This window comes from Plectropomus leopardus, chromosome 12 (assembly GCF_008729295.1).
Source record: "Plectropomus leopardus isolate mb chromosome 12, YSFRI_Pleo_2.0, whole genome shotgun sequence".
Classification (NCBI taxonomy): Eukaryota; Metazoa; Chordata; class Actinopteri; order Perciformes; family Serranidae; genus Plectropomus; species Plectropomus leopardus.
In genome coordinates, this window is record NC_056474.1 from 17,809,892 (window position 1) to 17,836,483 (window position 26,592).

General features: G+C 37.9%; 5 protein-coding genes across 8 annotated transcripts in view; 2 read left to right on the forward strand and 3 right to left on the reverse strand.

Moving 5' to 3' along the window:
- The window catches only part of LOC121951263 (ephrin type-A receptor 4-B-like), a 36,022-nt gene extending 24,227 nt beyond the window's left edge, over positions 1–11,795 (reverse strand). The window contains exons 1-2 of the mRNA XM_042497527.1: positions 11,762–11,795; positions 11,035–11,174 (exon numbers count right to left, since the gene is read on the reverse strand). The gene's annotated coding sequence lies outside the window, so the exon portion shown is untranslated. The remainder of the gene's footprint in view (positions 1–11,034; positions 11,175–11,761) is intronic.
- Positions 1,135–3,442, forward strand: LOC121951194 (C-C motif chemokine 17-like). Its single transcript, XM_042497433.1, has 4 exons — positions 1,135–1,238; positions 1,366–1,486; positions 2,711–2,788; positions 2,924–3,442. The coding sequence occupies exons 1-4, from the start codon at positions 1,157–1,159 to the stop codon at positions 3,045–3,047; spliced, it is 405 nt and encodes a 134-aa protein (XP_042353367.1). The 5' UTR covers positions 1,135–1,156; the 3' UTR covers positions 3,048–3,442.
- On the reverse strand, positions 5,043–5,925 carry LOC121951195 (C-C motif chemokine 4-like). Its single transcript, XM_042497434.1, has 4 exons — positions 5,786–5,925; positions 5,551–5,659; positions 5,358–5,432; positions 5,043–5,208 (listed from the first exon to the last, which is right to left on the reverse strand). The coding sequence occupies exons 1-4, from the start codon at positions 5,859–5,861 to the stop codon at positions 5,151–5,153; spliced, it is 318 nt and encodes a 105-aa protein (XP_042353368.1). The 5' UTR covers positions 5,862–5,925; the 3' UTR covers positions 5,043–5,150.
- Positions 11,796–13,222: 1,427 nt separating the features above from the next.
- On the forward strand, positions 13,223–14,298 carry LOC121952011 (monocyte chemotactic protein 1B-like). Its single transcript, XM_042498518.1, has 3 exons — positions 13,223–13,348; positions 13,479–13,587; positions 13,781–14,298. The coding sequence occupies exons 1-3, from the start codon at positions 13,279–13,281 to the stop codon at positions 13,908–13,910; spliced, it is 309 nt and encodes a 102-aa protein (XP_042354452.1). The 5' UTR covers positions 13,223–13,278; the 3' UTR covers positions 13,911–14,298.
- Positions 14,299–19,966: 5,668 nt separating this feature from the next.
- Positions 19,967–25,793, reverse strand: LOC121952032 (C-C motif chemokine 8-like). 4 transcript variants are annotated; one of them, XM_042498545.1, is made up of 4 exons: positions 25,489–25,793; positions 25,255–25,375; positions 24,318–24,580; positions 23,825–24,197 (listed from the first exon to the last, which is right to left on the reverse strand). In XM_042498545.1, the coding sequence occupies exons 1-4, from the start codon at positions 25,553–25,555 to the stop codon at positions 24,085–24,087; spliced, it is 564 nt and encodes a 187-aa protein (XP_042354479.1). In that variant the 5' UTR covers positions 25,556–25,793; the 3' UTR covers positions 23,825–24,084. The 4 variants fall into 4 exon arrangements, with proteins under 4 accessions (XP_042354480.1, XP_042354481.1, XP_042354479.1 ...); XM_042498546.1 differs by lacking the exons at positions 23,825–24,197; positions 24,318–24,580 and adding an exon at positions 19,967–20,837 and having other exon boundaries at positions 25,489–25,768; XM_042498547.1 differs by lacking the exons at positions 23,825–24,197; positions 24,318–24,580; positions 25,255–25,375; positions 25,489–25,793 and adding exons at positions 19,975–20,837; positions 21,368–21,482; positions 21,581–21,685.
- Positions 25,794–26,592: the final 799 nt, after the last annotated feature.

Sequence of the window (26,592 nt, forward strand, 5' to 3'; positions counted from 1 at the left end):
AAGCATCTGCATTTTTGAAGTGCCCTTGAGCAAGAAACACTAAATCTATCAGCTATAATGGCCCTAATCTGTTGCTGGCCTTCACACTTTTGATTTCTTTGTGAAACGGGCAACAAAAAAAATAGACTCTCCCTTCAGGGTTTAGCTGAGTATCACTCTGAACAGCGTACAAGAAAATAATTTGCCCCAGTTTAGTTTTAGTGTTTATGTATTGCCTGGCAAAAATATCTAGATGCAATCACATGTTGTGAAAATGGGGTAACAGCAAACTCATGGTGACTGTACAACATTCATGAATTCATTCATGAAGCTTTCACAGTGTTTTACTGTGCAGGAGGTGTTGATTTTTACAACTCGTCATTTACAGCTTGTAGATGTAGTTTTTTGATATGTACACTGTACACTATAGAGTGTTTACAACTTGAAGATGTTGTGCCTATCTAGGTCAGCTGAGCTGGGTTTGGAGTTGTCAGCTTTCTGCAGACTAAATAGGTCATGCTAACGAGGACGGGGGGGTTTGACAAGCCTCTCATACTCCATCAGTTCTCACCACAAAACAATCTCAAGATTGCTGATTATGTAAAACACCCTGACTCCAGCTTTAAGCTACAATGTCAAATTGTGACAATGGATATTACAGTCATGTTCTTGTCAACGCTGAAAAATATAAGGAGCAAGATGAGGGCAATATTTTGTGTAAAAAATTCCATTTAAGCGTAATTACGCAGGGGTGCGCACTGAGAGCTAAATATGCAGCAATATTTTGTAGCTTTGGAGAAAACTAAATGAAGCGAAGAAAGTGTGACGATTAGAATCTGCTGTGTCGTATGTGAAGAACTTCACGGAACGATTATGAACCCAGAAAGTATAAATTTAGATGAGAGTACAAGGAGACTGTATGAACATAATGTATCAGTGCACCAGTTCCTCTGTGATACTCTCCCACATGCCCACAAAAACAAATCTAGGTGTTGCATAATGGCACGTTAGAGGCTTAATTTTTTTGATCAAAGTGCAACGTATGCACCTTTGGTTGTCATGATGCAATAGTGAGCTTCCTGTCCTCAATTAAGGAGCCACAGGTTATAAAAAAAGAGTAGTGTCATAGGTTTATATATATATGTGCAGAGGTGATGCTGTTGTTCACATCGTTAACATGGCACCTAAAGGTATGATCGCCGCGACAACTGTTCTCCTCTGCTTCATACTGGGCCTGCTCGGTCCAGCTCCAGCTGCCTGTAAGTTTATTTCACCACATTTGACTGCTCGTCAATCAGATTAAAATACAGTAGAGATTAGATTAGGACTCTTAGTTCAGTAAATAATGTGGTGTGTGTTTGTGTGTTTGTGTGTGTGTGCGCGCAGTGGGGTCCAACACTGGCAAACTCTGTTGTACCAGATACAACAGGAAGCCAGTACCCTTCCAGCGTATAAAGGGATACAGAGAACAAACCACCAAGGAAAACTGCCACATTGACGCGATCATGTAAGACTCTCCGACTACACCACCAAACTCTAAACCTCGCCAACATTAATCTGAATTGCTGACTGTGATATTTAAATATCACTGACAAACCTTTACGAGAGCATAGACTGATTGTGATGATTGGATTTATTCTAAACTATCCAAAAGACACTGGTATTTGTTTTGTGGGAAGCAGAACTAATGTTGTTTCTCCAAAATCTATTGCCATAAAAATAAGCCATTTGATTTCGTCTACCATACCATTTTAATGTCAAAACTAATTACTGTGAATTTCATGACTCTGAAAAGGCAGCTGTTTGATATGCTCCATATCTCCATAAATTGTATTTATAAATGATTTGTACGCAAGCTGTTTGGGCTTTAAGACTGACAAAATCCAATTACACAACAGTGCTGGGTATCAAACCTCAATACTTTGTGAATACAAACTGACATGTGCCAAAAGCTGCAACTGAATACTCTGTCAGATACTTACTCTCGCTTACTTAAAATCTGACCACATATTTCATGATATAAAACAAATTAAGATTTCTTTTTTTTTTTAATAAAGTTCATCACCATCACAACAGCCTAAATGTTAACTAACCTCAAGTTAATCAAGATTTTATTGTTAAAAATCATAACTAATAAGATTTTGTAATGCTTGATGATGACATAATGTCTTTCTTAATTCCTTTTTTCTTATTTTAGCAGTATATTGTTGCACACATTATAGCAACTTCTATCCTATATTAAGTATTTGTTAAATGTAATAATTGGTTTCTAAACGATCTATGAACATTAATTGGATGACTATTATAAAGTTGTAACTGATGACTTTAACACATCCATAAACATTTTTTTAAGTGTCTATCATAAAGTCACAATACTTATAGATGCACTGCACAGTATTTATTAACCACTGTTCAATGAGTGGTTATAATCATCAGTAGCAACTTTATCACAGTACCATCTAAATAATGTTACAGACAGTTTACAGTTTGCAAATTATTTAGCAGGAACAAATACTTAATATATATATTTTAATATGTGCAACAATAAACTGGTAAAATAACATAAATAATACAATTGCTAATAATTAGTAAAAAATTGTAAGTATCATGTCACTATTTTTTAACAGTAAATATCTACCAACTACAGTGTAATTTCATTATTATAGTGTGTTAATACACTTAACTACAATATAGTGCTATCTGTGTCTGATCATGTTTGTCCCAATTGTAGTTTCTACACGATTAAGAGGAATGAAATATGTGCGACAAGAAAGGATGAGTGGGTGAGGAAAACTCTGGAATTACTCAGGTATGTGACTCCTACTCACTTTTAAATACCAACTAGTTTCAGTTAAGAAATTGACCTTTAAAATCAGGGCACGCCTTATGTGTGAGGGGGGTTTTTGTTTTATGGGCATTGTGAGTAAAATGTATTTCTTTACAGTTCAAAATTGAGAAAGATGTCCAAGACTGGCCCTGCTGCAGGTGAAACTACGATGAAGAAAGGTGGATTTTACATCGCTACCACAGAAACCTTCATCAACAGCACGGAAAGTTACTACTCGTAAAAAAGGTGGCGGCATTCAAGAAAAGATTTGACATCAAAGAATTTGTGATACAGAAATGCCAATTAGAGGGAATGTTTGAGAGATACTGAACCTACTGTAACACAGTCATGTAGGGGATTTTATCTCTGAAAAAGTATTAAAAATTTTTGTTTTAAAAAAGCTACTTGCCTAAACATATGCAGCGTCAGCATATAATCGTGACTTAAGGGCAACCTGTGAAGAACAGCTTTGAGACTACTGATGCAGATTATGTGCTTATCCACTCAGCAAATGTTCAAAATCATGCTTTTGTGATTATATGCTGTTTTAATTTCTGCTATGAATCTGCTGTTTAATCAAGGGAATGTACTCAAAATGCTGATAACAGTTCTCATAAATAAATTTACTTCATAGTACTCTTGTTGTCCATGTTTATTCAATCAAACTACAACACTGTCTCACTGAAGTGTGTCATGTAACGTTCAGTGCAGCCATGGCTGCCATACTGTTAAAATGTCATTTTTAACAATATTTTTTAAGCTGTAACATTATTTTAGCAACAGTGCTTTAAGAAAATCTCGGAATGATTTTTTTATGTAACATGTAAGTAACCTGACTCTGTATAGGAAACGTAGGTATCTTCAACGGGGACCCTATTATGTTTTTCTTTAAGTGACTAATGGGACCAGAAGTTTTTGAAATTGGTCCACTGTTGAGCCAAAGAGCTGCGGCCAGCAGCCGCAAAACAGGCTACAATGTAGCCACTTGATGCAATATCGCACTATTAATGTACATCCAATGGTTTGTTTGTCACTGATAGACTCCGATTGAAATTCTAGTTTCTCTGAAGGAAAAGTGTCGTTCTGAAGTCTCACAAGTTGAGTTGCTGCAGGACCACATTAACAGACAGACTGGATCAAGCAAAAGGTCATGTAAACGTTTTACTGCTGTGTAGGGTCCTTTTCATGATGTTGTCACACTCAACAATCTGAAACAAAACAAAGCATTATTAGTTTACAGATGGTGCGATATTGCCCGGGGAAATATGAAATGGACAGGAGGCGCTGCACGAGAACATTTTGTGCATCAAACACATAATTTTCTGCATTCCGGTGAATTTTCTACATCAGTTTGGGATTCTTTTTACATTAATGTATTGAGTAAATGTCTTTAATTTTTTCAAAATAAAAGTCCTCTGCCAGTATTTTTTGTTTGTATTCATGTGCCCCTATGTATTGCAGCCTGTTTCGCAGCTGTCAGCTGCAGCGCATTCTCTCAATACTGGACATATTTCAAAAATTGTTATTCCCATTTGTTGCCTTCACACAAAAAAATGGGAAAAACAGGGCGAAGGTTAAAAAATACTAATGTTTCCCATTAAAATGATTAAAAGGTTAATTTTCTAGGTAGAGGCCCCACAACCTGTGCAAACTTAGTAACCTGCTGCTGTGCATGATGTGTGTTTTAGTGGTGTGACATGTGTGCCTGGTGCACTTAGAGAAGGATGCTGTCAGCACATCTGCTGGAAGGTGTCTGAAAACTTTGCGATGAGCTGTCCTGTCCCCCGAGCTCATGCAAATGCATGACTTGACTGACAGGGAGGCAGCCTCTCGTGCTATTTCAGATCAGCACCCCAAGGGGTTGGTGCTCTAGTCAGACGAGGTGACTCCCTCAATGACACGCTCTTCTTATCCAAACTGTCCTGAAGTAATTTTACTTGGCCACTAGATGGCAGAGAAGATCTGTAAAAAGACTGCGCCTCAGTCCGCTACATCAGGAGGTCTTAATGCTCATTTAATGAGCACAGCTAAGTTTGATTTTCGATATCAACCAATAACAACAATACGTGGGTATAGAGGATAAAAACATTTATTTTGTTTGAAGCAAACAATAGATAGCTCTCAGATGTTTTGCTCTGTACTGCATATCATGAACCTTTTGTATCTTTTATCTCATGTTATGTTAAATAACACAGATTACAGATTACAAAGAAAATGAAAGACAAATAAATAACGCTATAATAAATATTAAATATTACAGGATAACATTAGAAAGCATTTTAAATATTTTAAATTAATTCAAGACAATTTGCTATAGTTATATAATGATGGGAAGGAGTGCTTTCTAAAGGCCGGAGGTTGTAGGGGCAAGAGTAGTGTTCTGCTTTTCTTTGCGGATTTTCCTGTAAAACACACAAACGAGATAACCGTTAAAATGACAGATAAAAGTTTGTGCTGTTCCTGAGCATATGCGACACATCATGTCTGAAGCAACCAACTAACAGAAATGATCAACACTGAAGACAGACTGAGATGACAAAGGCCTACTCACTCTAGCTCCATGATCTTCTCAAACACCCAGTCCTGCTTCCAGTGGCTGCAGACTTCTCCCTCTGCGGTCTCAAATCTGGGTGGAAAAAAAGAAGAAAAGTCAATTACATCTCCCAATCAATTTTCACCAAGAACCTTTGAACATTTTTTGATCATCACTCTATGTTTAATAAAAATAAGGAGGGGATTCTTACATAACGGCACGGACACATGGGAGGTTCTTCCTCTGGATCCTGTAGCCCAGGATTGGAGCGGTGATGTTTGCGATACTGACTGAAGTGCAGCACCTGACTATCTTATTTTCTGTTTTTCAGAAAACAAACAAGGGTTAGTCATTACGATCCAACATCTCTTTCATTTGCAGCATAAAATATGAAGTATAAGTATAAGAAGTATAATATTGTGAAGGATCTCTAAAAGGCGACTTACCGGAGGCCGACGCTGCCATCACCAGAACCCCGGCGAGGAGAGCCAGGCAAGCCAGTCTTCTGATGCACAGCTGCATGGTTACTGTGTGAGATGATCCAGAGGTTCTTTGCAGAAGCTGACTGTTTGATCCGGCTGATGGAGGCGAGTGATCTCTTCAGACCAAACCTCTTGGTTTTATATCGTAAAAAGAGGAACCAGGGCAGAAAAACCGGAGGAATTCCTTCTAATGTTTCAGGGTGGGAGACGCAGTTGGATGATGTGGCAGTCAACGGTTTCCTTTTTTGCGATTACATCATGACATTGACTGATGCTGACTAAGTGATTTGTGGAAACTAAGGCAACAGTGCAGCCACTCTTCAGGACTCACTTTATCACTTTTATCTAGTGCATTAATGTAACAAAGTAAAAATACTTCATTACATTTCTTAAGGATTTGTACCTGTACTTTACTTGAATTTTTAGATTTCTGTCAACTTTAACTTTGACTCCATTACATTTCCTGAATAACAATTGCATTTTAGTTACTCACTGCAAAATAGGGAGGGAAGAAAGGAAAGAGTGGGGGGCAGACGGATGAATGAAGGAGTGTGAGGATGTGATTCAACTTCAACCAAAATCTTTTTCTGCTAAAACATCTGCAACTTTACTTAAGTGTGGCTTTTAGGTACTTCATCCACCAATACTTTCCACTGTTTATAACACGCAACAGTTAAATTAAATACATTAATAAACAAATAATGAACTACTAACCTTGCTTTAATCTACTGATATAGTTTTCAGTTAGTTTTAGCCTATGTTTAATATTCTTAATTATAGTTATTCTGAAGTTTGAATATTTATACCACGTTTATGTGAGTTTCCTCTAGGTATTACCTCGTGCAGCCCACAGCCTTGTTTAGGTGAACGTGGAACATTAATTGCTTGTACGCAGCAACGTGAGTGTCAAATGTGTCTATGAATGTAAGCTCTGTGATAGACTGGCATCCTGTCCAGGTTCTCAAACAGTGCATGCTGCATAGATACACTGCATCCCCCAGGGTCCTGAACAAAAAAGACGGACTGGGCATTTATATCAGTCTGTATTAACAGTAGCATTCTTTATAAACCGGTAATTTAAATGATTGCTTTTATATATCCTGTTGATTTCAGCAATTTTGTAAAGGCAGCATCATGTGCTGGTTACTCCACACAGTGTGTCATCTTTTTCTCTTTCTATCCCTCCTTTTCTGTGGTGCTGACTGCCGTGGTCAGCACAGGGGCAAGAAAAGGGGAAGGAGAAGGAGATCCTCTACTTTCCACCACAAATTTCCGATCATCCTCTGTCCAAATTTGGTCATTTGCCCTGGTCTGACTGTATTTCAGTTACAAGTCTCTACTTGTTCAAGAGGGGCCTTGATGATTTAGACAATTCAGGCAGTATAACAGACTAAAATGACTTTGCAAGTAGAGATGTATTTCTGGATATATTAAATATTTGATTTGGAAAAACTAATTGGGGATGTTTTTCACAGCTTTATCAAAAGCTGCCAAACACCAAATAACTGCCAAAAAGGCTAAAACTAAGTTTCCATGCTGCCAGAAAAACTAGGTTGCCAGTTATGTCCCTCAAGACACAAGTTGGTTGATAAAGCAAATTAATTTGTTCGGTCTGGCTTTTATTTGCTTAAAATAAACATTCACATATTATAAATGTTCTACATGGATGCTATATAGATTACAACTATGTTTTTTTTTTTTATTTCACCTGTCCTAAAGAGGCAGAAGTCATCTGTGACCTTTGTAGACCTCTATTCATAAAATGTAGGAATTGCATTATTTGAACTTATAATTTACAGTATGTTCACCTACAAGTCTCAACAATATAGTGTCATGCAGTCTACTTTAACACAAAAACAGTATTTGAATCCAGAGACAGAGCAAAGAACCACAAGTGAGCATTTTTTCAATGTATTCAGTAAATAAAAAGTTCATTCACAGTACTAAATGCCAACTAAATGCTAGGAACCTGGGCGTGTTTGTGCTGCAGACTGAATATGAAGTTCATAAGCAATAAATTGAAACTAGGCCTTCAACAAAGCAGAACCTGTGGCCTCAGACTTTCTACATATCATTTCATGATGACCAAAGATTAATTTCTAAATAAAACCACACCTGTATCCTTCTGCCCTATCAGGAGGACATTTGTGATTTATTTTGCAGAAGCTTGCAGGCGTGAAAGGGATGTCCACTATTCAAAGGATAGTATCTGTTAATAACTAAGAAGAAAAAATAAATAAAATCCCCATGTAGTTTCTGTGCAGAATAAAGGTTTCTCCACTGCTGTTTTAGAGCACAGCAGACCTCTGAGGCCTTAAGGGACTACTCATAGGCATGTTACAACAGAGATAACTCCCTAATTATGAGTAACAAAAACTCATAGTAAAAGCCTAGTTAAGTCATAATACACAATTTGACATCCGCAAATCTCACCACCTGGTTAGTAAATCAACAATCCTCATCAAACCCTCAAATATACAACATTATGATATTTGAACAAGAGTCTGAGATTCGTCTTTGTAAGTCTGTGTGCAGTGTACTTCTGAGGACGTTTCAGTCCCCAGATTTAGCTGCAGAGTGAGCGCTCCTCACTTTAATGCAGTATTCCAGTACAGGCAGCTGCAGACCCAGACCGCGTCTGAGTGAGACAGAGGTAGCTGCCTGTAGAAAGTGAAGCTTTGCCCGGACAGGCTCTGCCTAGAAGTGGTGAATTTACATCTCACAGCACTGTAATATGATACACTCTCCGATTTCTATTTTATATACAGAGTCAGCAAAAAACGTGGATGCTCATTTGCAATCTTTTGTTAGAGAAGTCATGCTGCATTAGTTCGGAGGGCTAACTTGGCTTGTTTACTAAATTACGTGAAATATCACTGTCACCCTGAGCGTGCAGTCAAACATCAGTTAAACTAACTCTTTGGCGTGTGATATAAATGCCAAAGGCAGCCTTCAGCACCTCTATGAGACATAACAGCGACCCGTCAACTAACTCTGCAAGGGCTGAACAAAACCAGACTTTCACCCCGGAGACCACAGTTTTTGTCCGGTGTGAAACCAAAAGTCATTGTTGTTTTCACATAATGTTATGCAATTTACATACGTTTTTTGCGTACTTATGTCACTCACATGATGCATTAACATAACATTATACTTACTTTTACCCAAAAAATGATACTTTTCTAAAAAGCACTTTTTTTCCCCTAACTTTAGCGCGACTGTTTCACGACATTGACTACATGTTACAACATGTCTCAGCTCTGTGGCCTTCGCGAGTGTCGTTAGATTCCACTCTTCTGAAAATCATCAGTGACTTAATACTGATGTGCTCTTAACATTTTAAAAAAACTGCATGTAAAAGTAATTTGTAGCAATACATCTCAAATCATGAGGCTTTATACAGCTGATGGTGAAGCAACCAGGCTCTGCTGACTGCAGTGTCCGCCTATACTGAATTACACAGAAATGTATTTACGGGATTTGATGAATGAAACATTAAAATAATTCCTTGTTAAAAGAAAAGCAGAAATGATAACTCAGAATGAGGAAGGAAGCAGAAAGAGTGTGATTGGTTTCACTAAAATAAAGATAAAATTGCAAAACATGGACTTTTTGAATTAAAAAACAAAGTTCTTCTTTTTTATGAACCTCATTCACCAGTTTTTATTTTACATCAAGGCTATTAATCTTAAAGATTAAATCCAGACTGTTACTGTGATTGTGTGAGAACTTATTCTTCTCTCATATCATTATCTTTATAGGCTCCAACAAATGTGAGAACAATATAGTACAACACCGGTGCTCTGCAGACATCAGCACTCTGAGGCACAACTAAGGAATATATCAGCGATTATTCTTAAATCATAATAACAGACTGTCATTGAGGAGGGACAGGATACAGTCAATTAAACATAATGGACCCATCTAAAAATTTCACTTACATTGTCATTTGAAAATGACTCGACGACAGCTCCATGAGTGACTATTAGATAACTTCAGAGACATGGAGGCTGCAGGAGAATTAAATCCCTGTGTTCATTTTTCTATCTAGTAGTGTAATCTATTGTGGTACAGCAATAGTTTTCATGAGTGATAATCTACTTTATGGCCTGCATTATGGTATAAAATAATCTTATTTGTCATTTTTAGAGTCAGTTTGTCTCCTTAGAATAAAAATAGAGACTCCTTCACAAAAGTGAAAAGCCACCCACTCTGTCTGTGTGTCTTTGTACAAACCTGTGCTACTTATTCAAGCCCAGATAAAACAGTATTTTAAGAGTGTCTGGCTTCAATATCGTGAACTTTTTCCGAGTAAAACAGCATAAGCAAGCAGAATATAATTTTCATGAGGAATGCACTTTGATCATTCAAAAGTTTGCATGTTGCAACAAACACATAGAGACCGGACAGTGTTCACTGATGGGATAGTTGTATCCATCAGGGACAGAGAGACAAAACCCATCTTATTCTTCATGTGACTTAATATGCTCAAACAGTTCCCTGTACACTGTTTGCACACACTCTGGAGCTGTCACAGACACCAACTTCCTCAAACTGAATGAACTCTGACCAACAGGCCCGTAACCACATGTTAATGCAGAAATCATACTGACGTAGCAGGCTGCTGCTAGCTAACCAATGAATCTTAGCTCTGTGCAGATTGATTGATGGGTGGATGTCATGATATTATTGGCTGAAACTGGTTGGTACTGGCTTATGTAAGGACCCTTAATATTTTGTTTCATAGGAAGAATTGCATTTTGATACAATAATATAATTATTAGTATTTGTGACAAAATAGTATTTGTCATTTTATAGTGTCACGTATTTGCACAATATGACTGGAGATGACATTCAAACAGGTTAAAAGGGTATTTTTCATTTCATCATGACTTCAAGGAAAGTGTTGCCCTCTGAGGCAAATTGTGATTTGTAATTTTGGGCTTTATAAATAAAACTGAACTGAACTGAACTGAACTGAATTGAATTGAATTGAACAGAATTGCTGGAAGCTCAAATTACACTGTAATTCATCCCCATCAAGGTTGTACACAGATGATAGTGAATAAACCATAATCTAAGAGGAAGTGCCTTCAAAAACTCCTACAGATGACATTACAAAAGTAAGTCATATATCTGTTATATGATTTTCCACTATTATGGGTAACATTTGGTCCATTTTAGGTGCATTAACTACATAAAGAACTACCTACCTTAACTGGGGTCCAAGTGAAGAATATATTTTGATCCTGTTGAGGTCCCAGTCCTGTGAGTGGCCCCTGCCTTATCCATTATGTAGCATCAGCGAGCATCCCTCTGGCTCACACACAGTGTGTGACCATGAAAAAACAACCTAAAAGGAGCAAAATACACAATAAGTATGGCCATTGTTCATTTTTATCAAAAATACTTTAATCCACTGGGGTGCATTGTGATACGCTACAGTGGCTCTTAGAGAATTATGAAAAAGTATGAATATTAAGTATGAAAAGAATAATGTCAAAATAAATTTAAAAAATAGTGCATGCACACACACATAAATATATATGCACACATATAAGAATATGTGCATCATGTTAAGTAGTGCAAGAAGGTAAGTAAAAGTTAAATTATTGCACCAGTTTTTGTGTTGTTAATACAACAAGTCACTATTGCAAAGTTGGAAAAATAAGAAATAAACTATAAAACTGAAACTGCTGACGGGTGATTAAAGTCCACTTACTGTATGAATGCAGGCATTTCTACTGACAAAACGCACATTTCATTCACTTAAAAATGCAGCTGTTGTTGTTTTGCCACACAGTATTTCTACAAATGTCATTTTCCGTTGACTGTATAAAATGTATACCGTCATTAAAGTCACGCAAACGGACCCGCGGTAACACTACTAAGATAGCTAACATCGCGGTTAGCTAACAATATAACAGAAAAAATACTCACCACATGATATTTTCATGAACAGCGTGATACATTTGGATCCTCCTAAAGTCTTCTCATGAGCCGCACGATCCCGAAACACAACAAACGCGACCCTGGTTAACCTGTTTAACTTTAAACAAAGTAGCAACTTTTAGGCCCACTCGGACTAAAGGGCATCGGGGCATCCGCCATTGCTTGTTTACTTCCGGTCTAATTAAAAAAAAAAAAAAAAGATGCAGGGGAGCTCATCTAAATACGTCATTACATATGGTAGCGCACTCTATTGGACATTTTGGAAAACCGCAACCACTTCAGGTAAGATAAACTATTGTAAAATTTGTGGTGGTTTAACACTTTCTTCATGATTATACTCATATACTGGTGTAAAAAGTAGGCCTAGTTACACTGTCTGGTCTATACTGTGTAGGTTAGCCACTTACAGCCCTTTAGTGATGATGGGTATGGATTTAATTAAGAATTATGCCATTATTTTATTATATGTATCTATTTATTTATTCATTCATTTATTTGTTTTTTATTTTTGAGGGATGAGGATCCTCTTAATTTCTACTGTATTTACCACATGAGCTTGCAAGTGTTAAGATAACCCTTATCTAAGTTAACTGTTACTGTATCTTTCAAATAGCTGAACTGCACAGCCGTGAATAAGCGACAGGGAACACTCCAACTCAAAACCTTTAACAAAAGGAAGTCTCTGCTGCCATGCTTTTCCTCATGTGGGTTTCAGTGGAAATGAACATGGTTTTGTGTATCCGTGCGTGTGAGTGCATCTGCGTTTGTGTATATAACCTCTAAACGTAGACCGTGTTTTCTCCCCCTGCATGCACTGTGGTTGCAAATATTAGTACACCAGCATCAGAAGCACAAGGCAACACTCACCTCAAAAACCCAACAGTAGAAAGCTTCTGTGTTAGAGTGAAAGTGAGCCTGTGTGACCCCTAATGGGGTTTTCTCTTGTTTTCAAGGTTTTATTAAGTGATTCTATCAGTGATTCTTATTTGTACCAAACTTAGCAAACAAATAATCTGAAAATCATGTCTGATAACAAGTTAAAAGCTTCCTGGAAACTGGTCTGTGTAGAAAAGTACCTATCTATGTGCTTTGACCCCATTAAAATGAGTGTGGCACTTACTGGTATCATCATTTTCACTGACCGTAATGATCAAGACCACATCTTCAATATCCTGGTATTGCAGGTACAGGTATTACAGGTACTTTCCATACAATCATTTAAATTGTAAATTGTATAATAATACATGCAAAGACCACATCCTCTAGCAGTGGAACATGTGTTGACACCTTCAGACCACCAGTGATAACTGAAGGGGTGAAGGTCATACCAGTGAGCCGCTGCGGGAGGAAATATCTACTCTACTTTCCAGCCCTATGCGTATCTGTGGGTGCAGCATGCTCAACTTGCAAGTGGTGAAAATGAATGTGTCAAGTGTGTAAGACGGCATAAAAAGAGCTCACAGCTCAGTTGCACGCATCATACCTGTTGCAGCCAGAGACAAGCAATGACAAGTTTTGCCGCATTTGTTTCACTTCTCCTTGTAACTATCATGGTGTCCACAGCCTCAGCTCAAGGTAAGAACAAGTTGAAGATTTGTTATGTTTGTGCATTTGTCAATTCATAATATATCAGATCAATGTTTTATTTGATGATTTTGATGATTATGATGATGATAATAATGGACTGCTGTATCTTTACTCAAAGGTGGGATAGCCAGTTGTTGTCGAAGACTTTCAGACACTCAAATCCACCGAGATAATCTAAAGAGTTACTACGAACAACATAAACCACCGTGCCCTCTACACGCAGTGGTGTAAGTCAATTCAACATTGGATTTATTTGCACAGTTTCTGTCATGTCCTTGGATATTTTGATCTAGACTGTGGTGCACAATATTTCAGAGTTAGTCATCATCATTTAGGATTTATTTTTAGTTTTGATCTTCTTTTTAAATATGTCGCAACACGTTACTGAATGTCTTCGTTCTGTGTTGTGTTTTGCAATAGATTTTACACGCTGCAAGACAAGCGGATCTGTGCCGACCCCATCAAACTGTGGACACAGACCAGCATGGCCTACCTGGATGGAAAGAACTGGCATCTCCAGCATGCAAATCTACACAAACACCATCGGTGAACCAATGAGACAGCAGCATTAAAGCTAAAATTACTCCAATTTTCTCATCTGTTATTTGAGTTCCACAGACTATTGAATGTTTTCATATTTTAACTCCTTACCTAATTTTAGTAAAGTGAAATAATATTAGGAAATATTTTTTTTATGTATAAATATCAATGATATGATTGTAAATATGTAAACAATGTGTTATCTTCATTTTATAATGAGTCTGAGTGACACTGTGACCAAATAAAAATGGTCATGTAATGGTTACGTTTTGGTGATTGTAAATAGCAGAACAGACGCTTGCAGTCATACTCAATGTGCAGTCCGTGGGCCAATTCTGGTTCGAAGGGGTGCCTGGTGGCCAGGCAATCACTTTCACAATAAAAATATATGATTCACACTGGGATTATATTGTGTGTGTGTGCGCATGTGTGTGTGTACTTTTAATGAAAATAGCCAGAGGGCATTTAAAAGTAGCACAAATGAGCTTGTTTTAAAGTTCTGGGGGAGCATCACCCTGACCCCCCCAAGAGAGGTCCAGGCTAATGATTTATGTATTTATTATAATTTTTATTTATAACCTGGCCCTTGGCCTTCTGTCATTATTCAAAAGTGGACCCTGGGATAAGCAAGTTGAGTATCCCTGTATTACTGACTAAGTGTGTTTATGAAGAAAAGCAACAGCTGGTATCTCAGCATCTAGAGTTTCCTTCTTCTCATCTCTTTATTTCATCTCTACATGCACTTCATTTCTAAAAAAAATAAAAAAGACCACAAAACACAAAGATTAAACATTGTAACATAATTGAGTCTATGGGCAATGCCGCTCTTTGTAAACTGAGGGTCCTGAAAAGAGGATTCAGTAAAATATATTTAGCGCCTTTATCACAGTAAAAGGAATAGCATACTAAAATACTCCTTACATTCCTGCTTAAATTACCTGATTATATCATTCAGTAAAAGTATGTAAGTATTATCAGCAATATGCAGTGGTGTGGTGGTATTTTATGCAGTCACTGTACTTCGAGATAGATAGACTACCAAAGAGGAAGTACTCTCCTATATTTTTCAGTGGCTTTTTGGCTAATATGTGGATATACTGTAAACAGGTATATAAAGGGTGGAATATACCCCCTATATCTGTGTATACCCTCCACTACACCACTGGCAATATGTACTTAAAATATGACAAGTGCCAAATACAGAATAATGTCCACTGTGAGTGTCTCACATTATTAGTAAAATGATGATGCCTTTATGTGTAATTCATGTTACTGATCTCAAGATAGAGCTAATCTTAACTATTTAATATACTGTTTGGAAGTTAATCTGTAACAATACATGATATTTTACAAGTCCATCATATGTTGTTTTTTTTTTTTGTTTTCAAAACTTTGCAAATGTAACTATAGCTGTAAATTAAATATAGTGGAATCAAAAGGATAATACTTTCCTGTGGAATATGGTGAAGTATGAAGTGGCCTGAAATGGAAACACTATAGTGCCTACATGTGCACTAAAAGGTCTGGTGTGTGGGATTTAGTGCCATCTAGTGATGAGGTTGCAGATTGCAACCAACTTTAACTTCTCTAACAAACTGCCCTATTTATAGCCAGTGTTTGGTATGTCATGTGTGCTCCGTGGAAGAGGACCCACTCCATATGTAGATTTAAATGGCTTACTCTAAGGTAATGCAAACACAAGGATTCTTAGTTTTAAGTGATTATACACTACTGAAAACATATGGGAATGTTATATTCCATTTCTGTCCATATCTACCCCCAAATCCTACAAACTGGCGCTTAAGTACAGGGAAATTTACTATTTTACTATGCTATGTAAATGTTATATCTACCACCACCTGGAGCAATTTTGTTTTAGGGGCTCAGGATTCTTATTTTGTTCTTATTCTTATTTTCAGATATGATACATATTAACAATATAAGGAAAAAATGCAGTTTACTGTAAGTTGACAAGTCTTTCTTTGCTCTACTTTTATGAAATTATGTCTGATCATTTCAAAACAGAGACCTGTGTCAAAAACTGTTATCCCATTACATGGCTCTTAAATATTAAAATATGAATTATATTAATTGTATTAAAATATATTTCCATTATAAAGCGTATAGTGTTAAATTTGTTTTAAGAATTTGTGCACTAAACTGTTTGGTAATGCTTATGTTTGTTTGTATTGCATTATAAGGTTTTTTATTTTATTTTACTTTTTCAGATGAAATATTTTTTGAAAAGGTAAACATAATACAACAGTCTCACCAGCATTAAGGTCAAATCTTTGCCACTCACTGCTCTCAGCGCTGTTTTCCAACCACACACGACCTCTCATGGCACTCTCACGAAGCATACTTAAAACCACCGAATAAAACGTCAGCCTCAAGTTTCTTTTATCAAAAATCTGCTTTAAGCAAGTTCTCACTACCATGGGTGAGTCATTCACATTGTACTCAGTTCAATCATTGTCACCCATTATGGGAGCCGCCATTTTCCACTTCCCCTCACTGTGATGGTGTGACATGGTGGGCCTCAGAGCTGACCAGATATTTGGTGGAATTTTTAGGGGCGTTCAGTTAACATGTTTCCATCATTTGGTGGCGCTAACACAACCGAAAAAAAAGGCATCAGGCAAACTACTGTTTACTCGGCGTGGGCGGAGAGAGAAAGTACAGCTCGGTTTCAATGTGCTACAGCTGGGGGAGGTCTGAGGGGCTGAGGGGAGAGTTTTTGAGGTGAATGCATCTTTTGCTCAAACCACGGTGCAATGGGTTTTCCCCACCCCTCAGCAACATTAGAGGCCCACCCTTGTTGCCACATGTATGACTGAGCTGATGAGTCCATGTGCATAACACTTGCTTGGAGTGTGATATAAGTACAAATAAAATATAAGTGTGATTGTACTGTAAATTTAAGATAAACATGTAGGTATAACACTGATAACACCTGTTCATTATTGTGCCAGTTTCAGTTTTACAGCACTGAAACATTTGTGCATTAATCAGACAACGCCCTGTCTTGTATTTTTACTTGTGATGTAACCTGAGACATGCACAGTTTTGTAACTTGCAGTGTTTGCAAAGGATTGTGGGTCTTCATGTACTTTACACAGGTATTGTGTGGTACCGTGTGGTTAACCCATCAAGAGGAAAGTGCAATCTCACACTGCAAAACGTCAGACAGAACCAAATTCTCTGGGGCGAGCAACCGCACACGCGCATGCCCACACGCACACGCACACGCACGCACACACACGCACGCACACACACACACACACACACACACAAACACTCACCCACACATGTCGCAGGAATCAATTGTATGATTCATTCTCCAGTTAGAGTAATAATTTTGCATTGGCAGTCACTTTTATTGGCTATAGGATATAAATACATTACTGCATACACTACACCTGTATTCTGAATAAACTATACTATTGCCCAGTTTTTTGACATTCCTCCCATTATTTATCGGTTTTATTAATCAGATATAATGATAATGTAAAAATGTTTGCTCAGTTAAAAGAGCCAGTTTCAATCTGAGGGCTACTACTCTCCATGAATCTTACAGTTGACTTTTAAACCTGCATCATTGGGGCAGCAGTTGTAAACACTGCATTTACACTGTATCACTTCACACATTAACATGCCAAACAAGTAAGCAAACATCCAGCAGTCTTGGAGCAACGTTCATTTGAAGTTGTGTTTTTGGCCACCAGATGAGTATAAGTCCAATAATAGCCCTTGTTTTAGCTCTGGTCAGCATCCTCACTACACAGTTGTGACTTGGGTTGGTAGAATTAAGAGGCCACTCTAATAATGTGCAGTTTTATCAGTTTGAGGAAATGCGCCAATAGCACAATAGCAGGCTGACTGCCAGACTAGTGTCCACCATAGTTGTTGCCTGTTAACTCAATGTTCATTTCACTACAATAAGTCAACAATTTGGCAGTACATCCAACCAACCTCACAGCTGCAGACCTTGTGTAACACCACCAGCTTAGAACCTCGCCTGAGGCCATTCACCACAACAGCTGATGCAACAATTAGTTTGCACAACCTAAGATTTTCTGCACTAACCATCAGAAAACCATCTACAGAGAGCTCATCTGCATGCTCATAGTCCTCATCAGGGTCTTGGCCTGAAAGCAGTTCGTTGTCGTAACTGACTTGAGCAGAGATGTGTCTCACTACATGAGACAAATGGTGGTCACACCAGATACTGACTGATTCTTTGTTGGTATGTGTGACCGAAAAATACATTTCTGTAACACTAGTCATGTGAAATCCTGATAAATGTCTGTTTTCTAGATAAAACTGCACATTTTAGAGTGGCCCTTTATTGTGACGATAATAAGGCACCTCTGGGTAGTAATGAAAAACGAAAGCAAAGACAAAAGTGTTACGTTGCATTTTTTGTGGTGGACAGTTCTGTCAGACATGTTTAGTGTTGCATGGCTGCTTTAAGGTGTTGTCACATTGTATTTAATTTTCGTAGAAGAGAGGAAACAGCTTTGCTAATACTCTTCTACTGAAAGTGACCACAAACAAGCACACAGAGACACATAAGCTCGACTGCGTGCTCAGGATGTGGCAGCTGTGGTGGCATGATTACCCCACAGTTTCAAATAAAACCCAATGCCCCCCTTTCAAAGAAAGACAATGATATCAGAAATATCACACACATACTACGACATCACTACTAGACACCACGCACAAATATACAAGACTTTTCTACGTCCCTTTCTAAAACATTTTTTTATGAACTTACATTTTTTTTACTTGCATCTTTAAATATTTTTTTTCTTTTGGTCGAAAAGAGAAAAGGCTAAAGACATTTTCTATAATAACTACACAAAGAGATTTATGATGACAAAAGTGAAGCTTAACTCATTCTGACGATTATCTGTAGGTTTCCATCAGCAAACATCCATCAGATTAGAAAGTGGTGTATGTACTATAAAATATGACAGATATTCTGTATAAATACACCTTATATAGCACAGCCTGTCCTAACCAACTTCAGTGTTTGTGTTGTGATGTTGTTGACTGTGACATTCAGTTCTGTGGGTTTTCTGTGGTATTTTATGAGCATCACAGCAGGTTGCAAAAATGTTTTGATGTGTAGTTATGACATACAGATTCTCAATTTGATAATGCTCAATAACTATTTTAGTCTGTCACATTTTCCAGCAAAGGTGAATTACCAAAAACACGACTCTAGTCTGCTTTCCAATAAGATAAGGCACCAAGTGCATCAAGATAAGAGCTGTGTCTGAAATTCCACACTAACATGCTATAGTACGCTAAAACGGTGTGAAATTTTTAGTATGTCCGAAACCATTACTATAAGAAATGCATGCTATTTCTGATGAAATATTAAAATATACAAACACTGGACACTATGCTGGCATAAATATCCCATAATGCAATGTGGGAGACGACAATGGTAATAACAGACAGCATTCAAGACAGCTCTATAATGTAGATAATGCTTCAGATTAAGTGTATGTATTAAAGAATTGAAAGATTTCACGTTGCTCAGCATGTGCAATAGATGTACATTTTATCATATCCACAGCACCCCCTATCGTCTAGCAATAAATATACCTAAAGTCACTCATGTCTATGACTATACATCTCAGCAATACTTATTCCAATGTCTTGCACTACTTTCATGCTGAAATAACAATAATACAGTGTTGTGTCTGTATACAAAAACTGTGTTTGTTTTTCCAGCTGTTGTTGCTATTTTTACAAACATAACAGCTGTATCTCCGATGCTTATCTGTGTCTAGGTTTGTTATTTCTGGTTAGCTGTATGTTGCTTCCTTCCTGTGCATTTGTCTTGTCTGTGTAAACACAATGAGGGCGACTGGAAACTAGTACTGTTTATTTTCTCAATTCAGTTTCACATTATATGAAGTTAATAAAACTAAGCTTTAGGAGCATGCTTCTCTCTCTTCACACCACTAATGCTGTTTAGACTCATGCAGGTGTGTCTAACCCTTTTCCCCCATATTTGTCTCTGTCGGTCCAGGGGCCCACAGTGTCAGGGGGGCATTTTATCCCAACCTGCAATGCATACCAACCAGTAAGAGAGTCCTAAAATTATCACAAAGAAACATAAAATCACTAGAAAGAGACACAAAAAGACTGCAAAAAGATGCAAAGAGTCTCAAAAACTACAAAAAGGGCCAAACAAGCCAGCTAGAATATATATGTGAGGCCCATGTTGGTAGTAAATAGGCTGAAAAATGGACTCTATACAGGATTAAGCAGAAAGCTCATCGAGACATGTTCCCATCCTGAGTCTCGACCCCCCACTGTCATAACCTTTCATCGACCCCCAATCATCCCACCAAATGTGACCCTAACCCAATCTTTCCTGAGGTCTCTTTACAGTACAAATGGCATGGTCTTTGTTAGTGAAAGTACATTTTCTCATTACAAAAACACAAAATTCAATCAAGATGAGTTTAATGGCAACTGGAAAAGGTCAAAATATACATGGTTTTGATCAACATACACACTTTTATAACAAAAAGATATAGTTGACATATGATGTCAAAATAGATGCAATAAAATATTTAAGCAAGTTTTTGTGCAGTCACACTGAGAAGAGTGAGGTTAGCAGTCTGTGGTAACTTGGACTTGTCTTGTGATTCCTCATGCAGCTTTTTTCTGCCATTTCTTCATTCCTCTGGACTTATTCCGCTGGCGTCTCCTTCCATTTCTGCGTTTATTCTGTGGTGCCTTTTTTGATGTACTGGACACCGCTGATGTGATGACACTCGCTGATCCTTCTTCATCCTGTACCTTCTTTTGCAATGCTTTTTTTTCTCTCTTTTCGTCCACCTTCTGCATGGCTTTTCTTGCCCAGTCACTGTCAGGGTCAGAGCAAATCCTCTTCCCACTCCTTGTCTGAAACCTGCAATTGATCAGGATGTGTTAATAACATTGTAATGTTATTTTAATGCTGTTTTTAATAATAAAAAGAGGTAGTTCATCCAAATTTTCTCACCTGCCTTTAATGGAATCTAATCATGCAGAAGGTTTGGTCAGATTTTAAATATTATAGGAATTCAACAGCAGCATCTTTTTGCAGAGAGTCCCTGTTACTCTGAATAATCCACAGCTCTGCGAACCAGTGGAAAATTGTTCCAACAAAAACTGGTGACAGATTTTTTGCATTATCCAGAATAATAGGGACACTTTCTGAAAATAGATGTTGCTGTTAAATTTTATAAATACTTTAGTCATTGCCATTGTGCTGAAGAGGTAGAACTCTCACAGATGCACTAAACTATGTCTGCATGGCTACATAAAGGTGAGTGAGGAAATGTGTTTTGTTGCAATGTTGGTGAACCCATCCTTTGAAAATATACTTTGTTTGGAAGTGCATGTGTATATCTGTATATATCTTAATTCTATACAGTGTGAATTTGCAGGAATACTTACACTACAGCTCTAATTGGACAGACGCCTTCAGACTGATTGGTGTAATCCACAATTTTATGAACTCGGACTTTGGTGTCAGACCACTGGGGGCAACAGTCTGAATCTGGTCCAATGGCTGAACAAAAAAGACAAGAAGAAGAAAAATTAAATAATCATAATTTACCCTGATAAATACTCAGTCAAAAGTCCTAAACTTTCTTTTGCAGTACTTACTTGCATGAACTGTGCTCATCCATGTGGTGAGGCAGTGAAAAACAGCTAACACGAGGCTGAATCTCATCCTCTGGCTTTGTTCTCCAGTTGTTGAGTGTTGTATCTCTCAGCACAAACTTACACCATCTGATTCACTCACACTAAGATCATTCAAGTTTTCATCTTGGCTTTTATAAAACACAAGCCCCTTCCGCCTCTCCCCTGTCATCACACCTCTAACACGTCACAATGGAGAAGAGTTGCAGCTGCACAGTGGGGAGAGGAAAGAGTGAACTCACCTCTCAAAAGCCCAAGATGAGACACAGACCGTTCACCACAGTCCTGCCCACAGTGCATCAAGTACACAACTGTCGCGTAACTGAAAAATAAAACATTCACAGATATGAACTTACATACACACACAGATTCTCATCACTTTCCCTTACACTCACTCTGAAAGCCACAAGCTGCTTCAACTTTAAAAGTCACTGATCGTGTAAAACGTCTGGGGGCTGAAAGGAATATTGAATAATTTTGTTTAAAAGAAATTCTCAGTTTGATAAAGCTGAATAAATATGTAGCACTATGTAGAATTTGTAGTATAGACCTGAATGACAACCAAAATTCTGTCTGGTTTGGGTAAGGCCTGCTCAGGCCAGGACTTTCAGACATCACAAACTAGTAAACAGCCAGAGACCCCTGACACCAGAACAGTGTTTGACCACGTGCCATCACAGTCACAAACAGTGAGATATCATGTGATATCACAACACGATTTCATCCCAACTCGTCACATGATGCCGCTAATATGTACACGTGGACTTCCACATCTACATATTACGAGTTAGGTATCACTAAGTGCCTGATATTCATGTCCTGGGATGCTACTGCTGTGATGCCAGCATATGCACATGGTGGGGTGACGCTGCATTTGCTTATGTTTAGGCAACATCAGCACATGGCAACTGACACCAGAACGACAGCAATGCTTGGACGGATGGTTAGGATTAGGGGAAAGAGGCCCATACTGAGGTGTAGAAAAAACCATCACATTCTAATGGGAAACAAACGTCAGACTCCCACATCAAAATTCTGATTTGTTCCCACTCCTTGTATTACATTGTCACTGGCAGTGTTTCAACCTGACACCGCCCTGACGCGTTTCATGTGCACACGACAGGCATCCAACAGCGTTGTCAAGTGATGCCGCCAGTGCACATATCAGGTGGACGCGCCAGGTGTCACCCCGTGGTTCTCTCTAGCCGCATTTTCAGGTGACACCCAATGACCAATGTCAAAACAACACTGTGTTTGATACATTATTAGATATAATTTGGTAACAAATACAGCATGTAATGTGCAACAGATGTACATATCATCATGTACATAGTACCCTCTGTTGTCTAGCAATAATTAAACAGAAAGCTACCAATCTTACATTCGTGCATACTTGCATGGTGAAGCAACAGTATACAGTGCAACACAAATATTGTCCAGCTGTTGATGTTGTGTTTATACCTACTTGCTGTACACAACAGCTGTATCTATGCTGTTTATGTTTACTTTTGCTGTCTCTGTTAAGTTTTATGTGGCATGCTTGTTTCCTTCCTGTTCATATTTTTTCATTTGCACTGTGTGTAAAAACAATGAGAGCACACAGGCTTAGTACAACGTACCAATACCGTTTCAGTGGTGGGCTCTATGAAAATTAGTCGGAAGCCACAACAGTTCATTTCTAGAGAAGCATGAATTTATATCAACATCTTGTTTTAAACTCCTCTACACTCTCCTTGCCAAGTTCAGACGATAAATACAATTCTGAAGCTTGTAAAGGTGTGATAAAAGGCTTTGAATACTTGTCAACCACACTCTAGTCCTACTCAGCGCCACTCTCCCTCGCTCTTTCAATGTCTCCTTGAAATTATGAATTAAAAGCTTAGAATACAATATATTCAAAATGTTTTTGCATAACATGAAAGTTCTAAACATTGTCTTAAAAAGTCTATTGCTTACTGCACATACCATATGGCCCTCACTCCCACGGAGTACAAAATGTGCTCCCGATTTGGAAGGTTAGTGAGCTCTGTCATTATCTTTGTGGCTGCCTACACACTTGGAGGGCCTTTTTCTAAAAATCATGGTTTGGTGAGTAGATTATGTGATGTATTTTGTGTAATGTATGTATATGTAAAACTCAACATGTAAGTAAGTATATCTCATTTGGTTCATAACAAAAAATAAATAAATAAACCACAAAATCTGCTTTAAAATTTTTTTTTTTATTGGCAATAACTGTAAAAGGCCAAAATTTGTGCTCTTCTGACTGACATACAAAGATTTAAGACAACAAGACATGATCAGCATACATTCAAATGTGTATTGCACATTTAATCATAGATACAATTATATATAAAAGCTGTTTTTGCATTAAGTTTGTTTACCACTGATGCAATATAGCAGGAAAAGTCCAATAAGAAAGAGTAATGTTTGCTGACTGCAGTAACTCCAATTTGTCCTGTAATTCCTCACCCACGTTTTCTCTGCCAATTCCTCAGTGACTTCTTCTTTTGGCATTTCCTTCTATTTCTGTGTTTCTTTCGTGGTGCATTTTTTGATGCACTGGACACTGGCGGTGCATTTGTTGATGCACTTGACACTGGCGGTGCATTTGTTGATGCACTGGACACTGGCGGCGCATTTGTTGATGCACTGGACACTGTTGGTGCATTTGTTGATGCACTGGACACTGGCGGCGCATTTGTTGATGCACTGGACACTGTTGGTGCATTTGTTGATGCACTGGACACTGGCGGCGCATTTGTTGATGCACTGGACACTGGCGGCACATTTGTTGATGCACTGGACACTGGTGGTGTGATGTTGGTTGTTGATTCTCCTTCATGCTGTCCCTTCTTCTGCAATGCTTTTTTTTCTTTCTCCTTATCCACCCTCCGCATGGCTCTTTTTGCCCGGTCACTGTCAGGGTCAGAGCAAATCCTCTTTCCACGCTTTGTCTGAAACCTGCAATTGATTGTGACTTGTTAATTGCATTGTAATGTTGTTTTAATATTGTTGTTTCAATATTGTTTTTAATTGTTCTTAAAAGGGTAGTTGATCCAGTTAAAATAAAAGCATTTTTTCTCACCTGCCTTTAATGGAATCTAACCATGCAGATAATTTGCTCAGATTCTAAAATATTGAATCTCAGCGCACTGAAAACGGGGATTTAAAAAAAATCAAAAGCAACATCTGTTCGCAGAAATAGATTCTCTGAATTATCCACAGTTCCCACTGTGAACTCTCTTTAAAGAGACTATTCAGCATTAGAAAGCTGTTCTGCTGAAAACTGTTGACAGTCCAGTTTCTGGATTGTCCACAATAATGGAGATATTTTCTGAAAAGACATGTTGCTGTTGGAATTCACTTTTTTAAAATAAAATTTTCCAATGCTCTGAACAGCAAAAATTTAACTCTGTTCACCCCTACTGTACTGTTGAGGTGGCAGAAATAATGCTGTATCTGAAAACCTGGGCAAATGAAACAAAAATTGTCTGCATAGATACATACCACTGGAGGTTGTTTTTTTTTTTGTGAACCCACCCTTTAAAAATACACTTTGGGAGTAGATGTGGATATTGGTTCTAAATTATTATATGGTTTTAATCTATACAATGTAAATTTGCAGGTACACTTACACTACAGCTCTGATTGGACAGACGCCTTCAGACTGATTGGTGTAATCCACAATTTGTTCAAATGGAACTTTTGACAGAGTGTTAGACCTCTGGAGACAACAGTTGGACACCGGTCCATGAGCTAGCAAGACAGACATCGAGAAAGAAAGATTAGTTACCCATAATTTTACCCTGACAAACACTCAATCAAATATAATTTTTGATGAATTCTTTTTGTTTTTTCCCAGTACTCACTTGCGTAAACCATGCTCATCCATGTGGCGAAGCAGAGAAGGACGGCTAACATCAGAGTGAATCTCATCTTCTGGCTTTGTCCTCCAGTTGTTAAGTGTAGTTTCTCTTAATGCAAACTTACAGCATCTGAATAATTCACACAAGAAATCTCCCGCTTGCTGAAACAGAATCAAGATAGTCTTCCTCGCACGGCAGGCGCAGCATATACGTTCAGGGTTTTTGTGTTAGTGAGCTTCTCCTCGTCTTTCTGATCATTCAATTTTGATCTCGGCTCTTATAAAACACAGCCCCCTTTCGTATATAACTCATCTTCACACCTCTAAGCCGTCATAATGGAGGATACTTTCTGTGGCCGCACAGTGGGGAGAGGAAAGAATTAACTCACCTCTGTCAGGCCCAAGATGAAAAAAAGACCCTTTACCACAGCCCTGCCCACAATGCAACAAGCACACACATGTAGCATCACTCAAAGTATACACATACCCTCCGAAATACCCTTCTCTTTCCTTTACACTCAGATGTCCTTTAAACTGACACCACAAGCTGCCTCTACTTAATGAGTCACTGATAGTATGAAACATTTGGTGACTGAAAGGACAATGGAATTATTTTATTATCATTTTTATTTTTAAATGAATAAATTCTAATAAAGGTCTGAGGGAAACTTCTTGCGGTTTACACACAGTCATGGTACACCCACACAGTGGGCTGGCTCTTTTTCATAATAAATGTGTGTGTAGAGGCTGTTGAAATGCCATTGCCACTGTCTGGCTTCACAGCTGTATTTACAACTATTACATTTCCAACCAAAATAAATATAGGTGTGTTTCAGTGGAATCACATTGCTTCTCCATCAAATGTGCAGGTGAACTTTGGTACCCTCTCTTCCCCTCTTTCTATCTATCCTGTCAAATAAAGACAACAGTGTAATCTTAAAAAAATATATATATCTTTTTGTTCTTATTTCTATTTTTATTTTAATTGTTATTGTTATTATTGTTGTTATGCATCTTTCACTATCTCTGCTTCTCTCTCTTGAACTCGACCAGTCAAGACAAATGGCTGCCTAAGGTTTCTGCCTTTTAAAATAAACTTTTTCCTTAC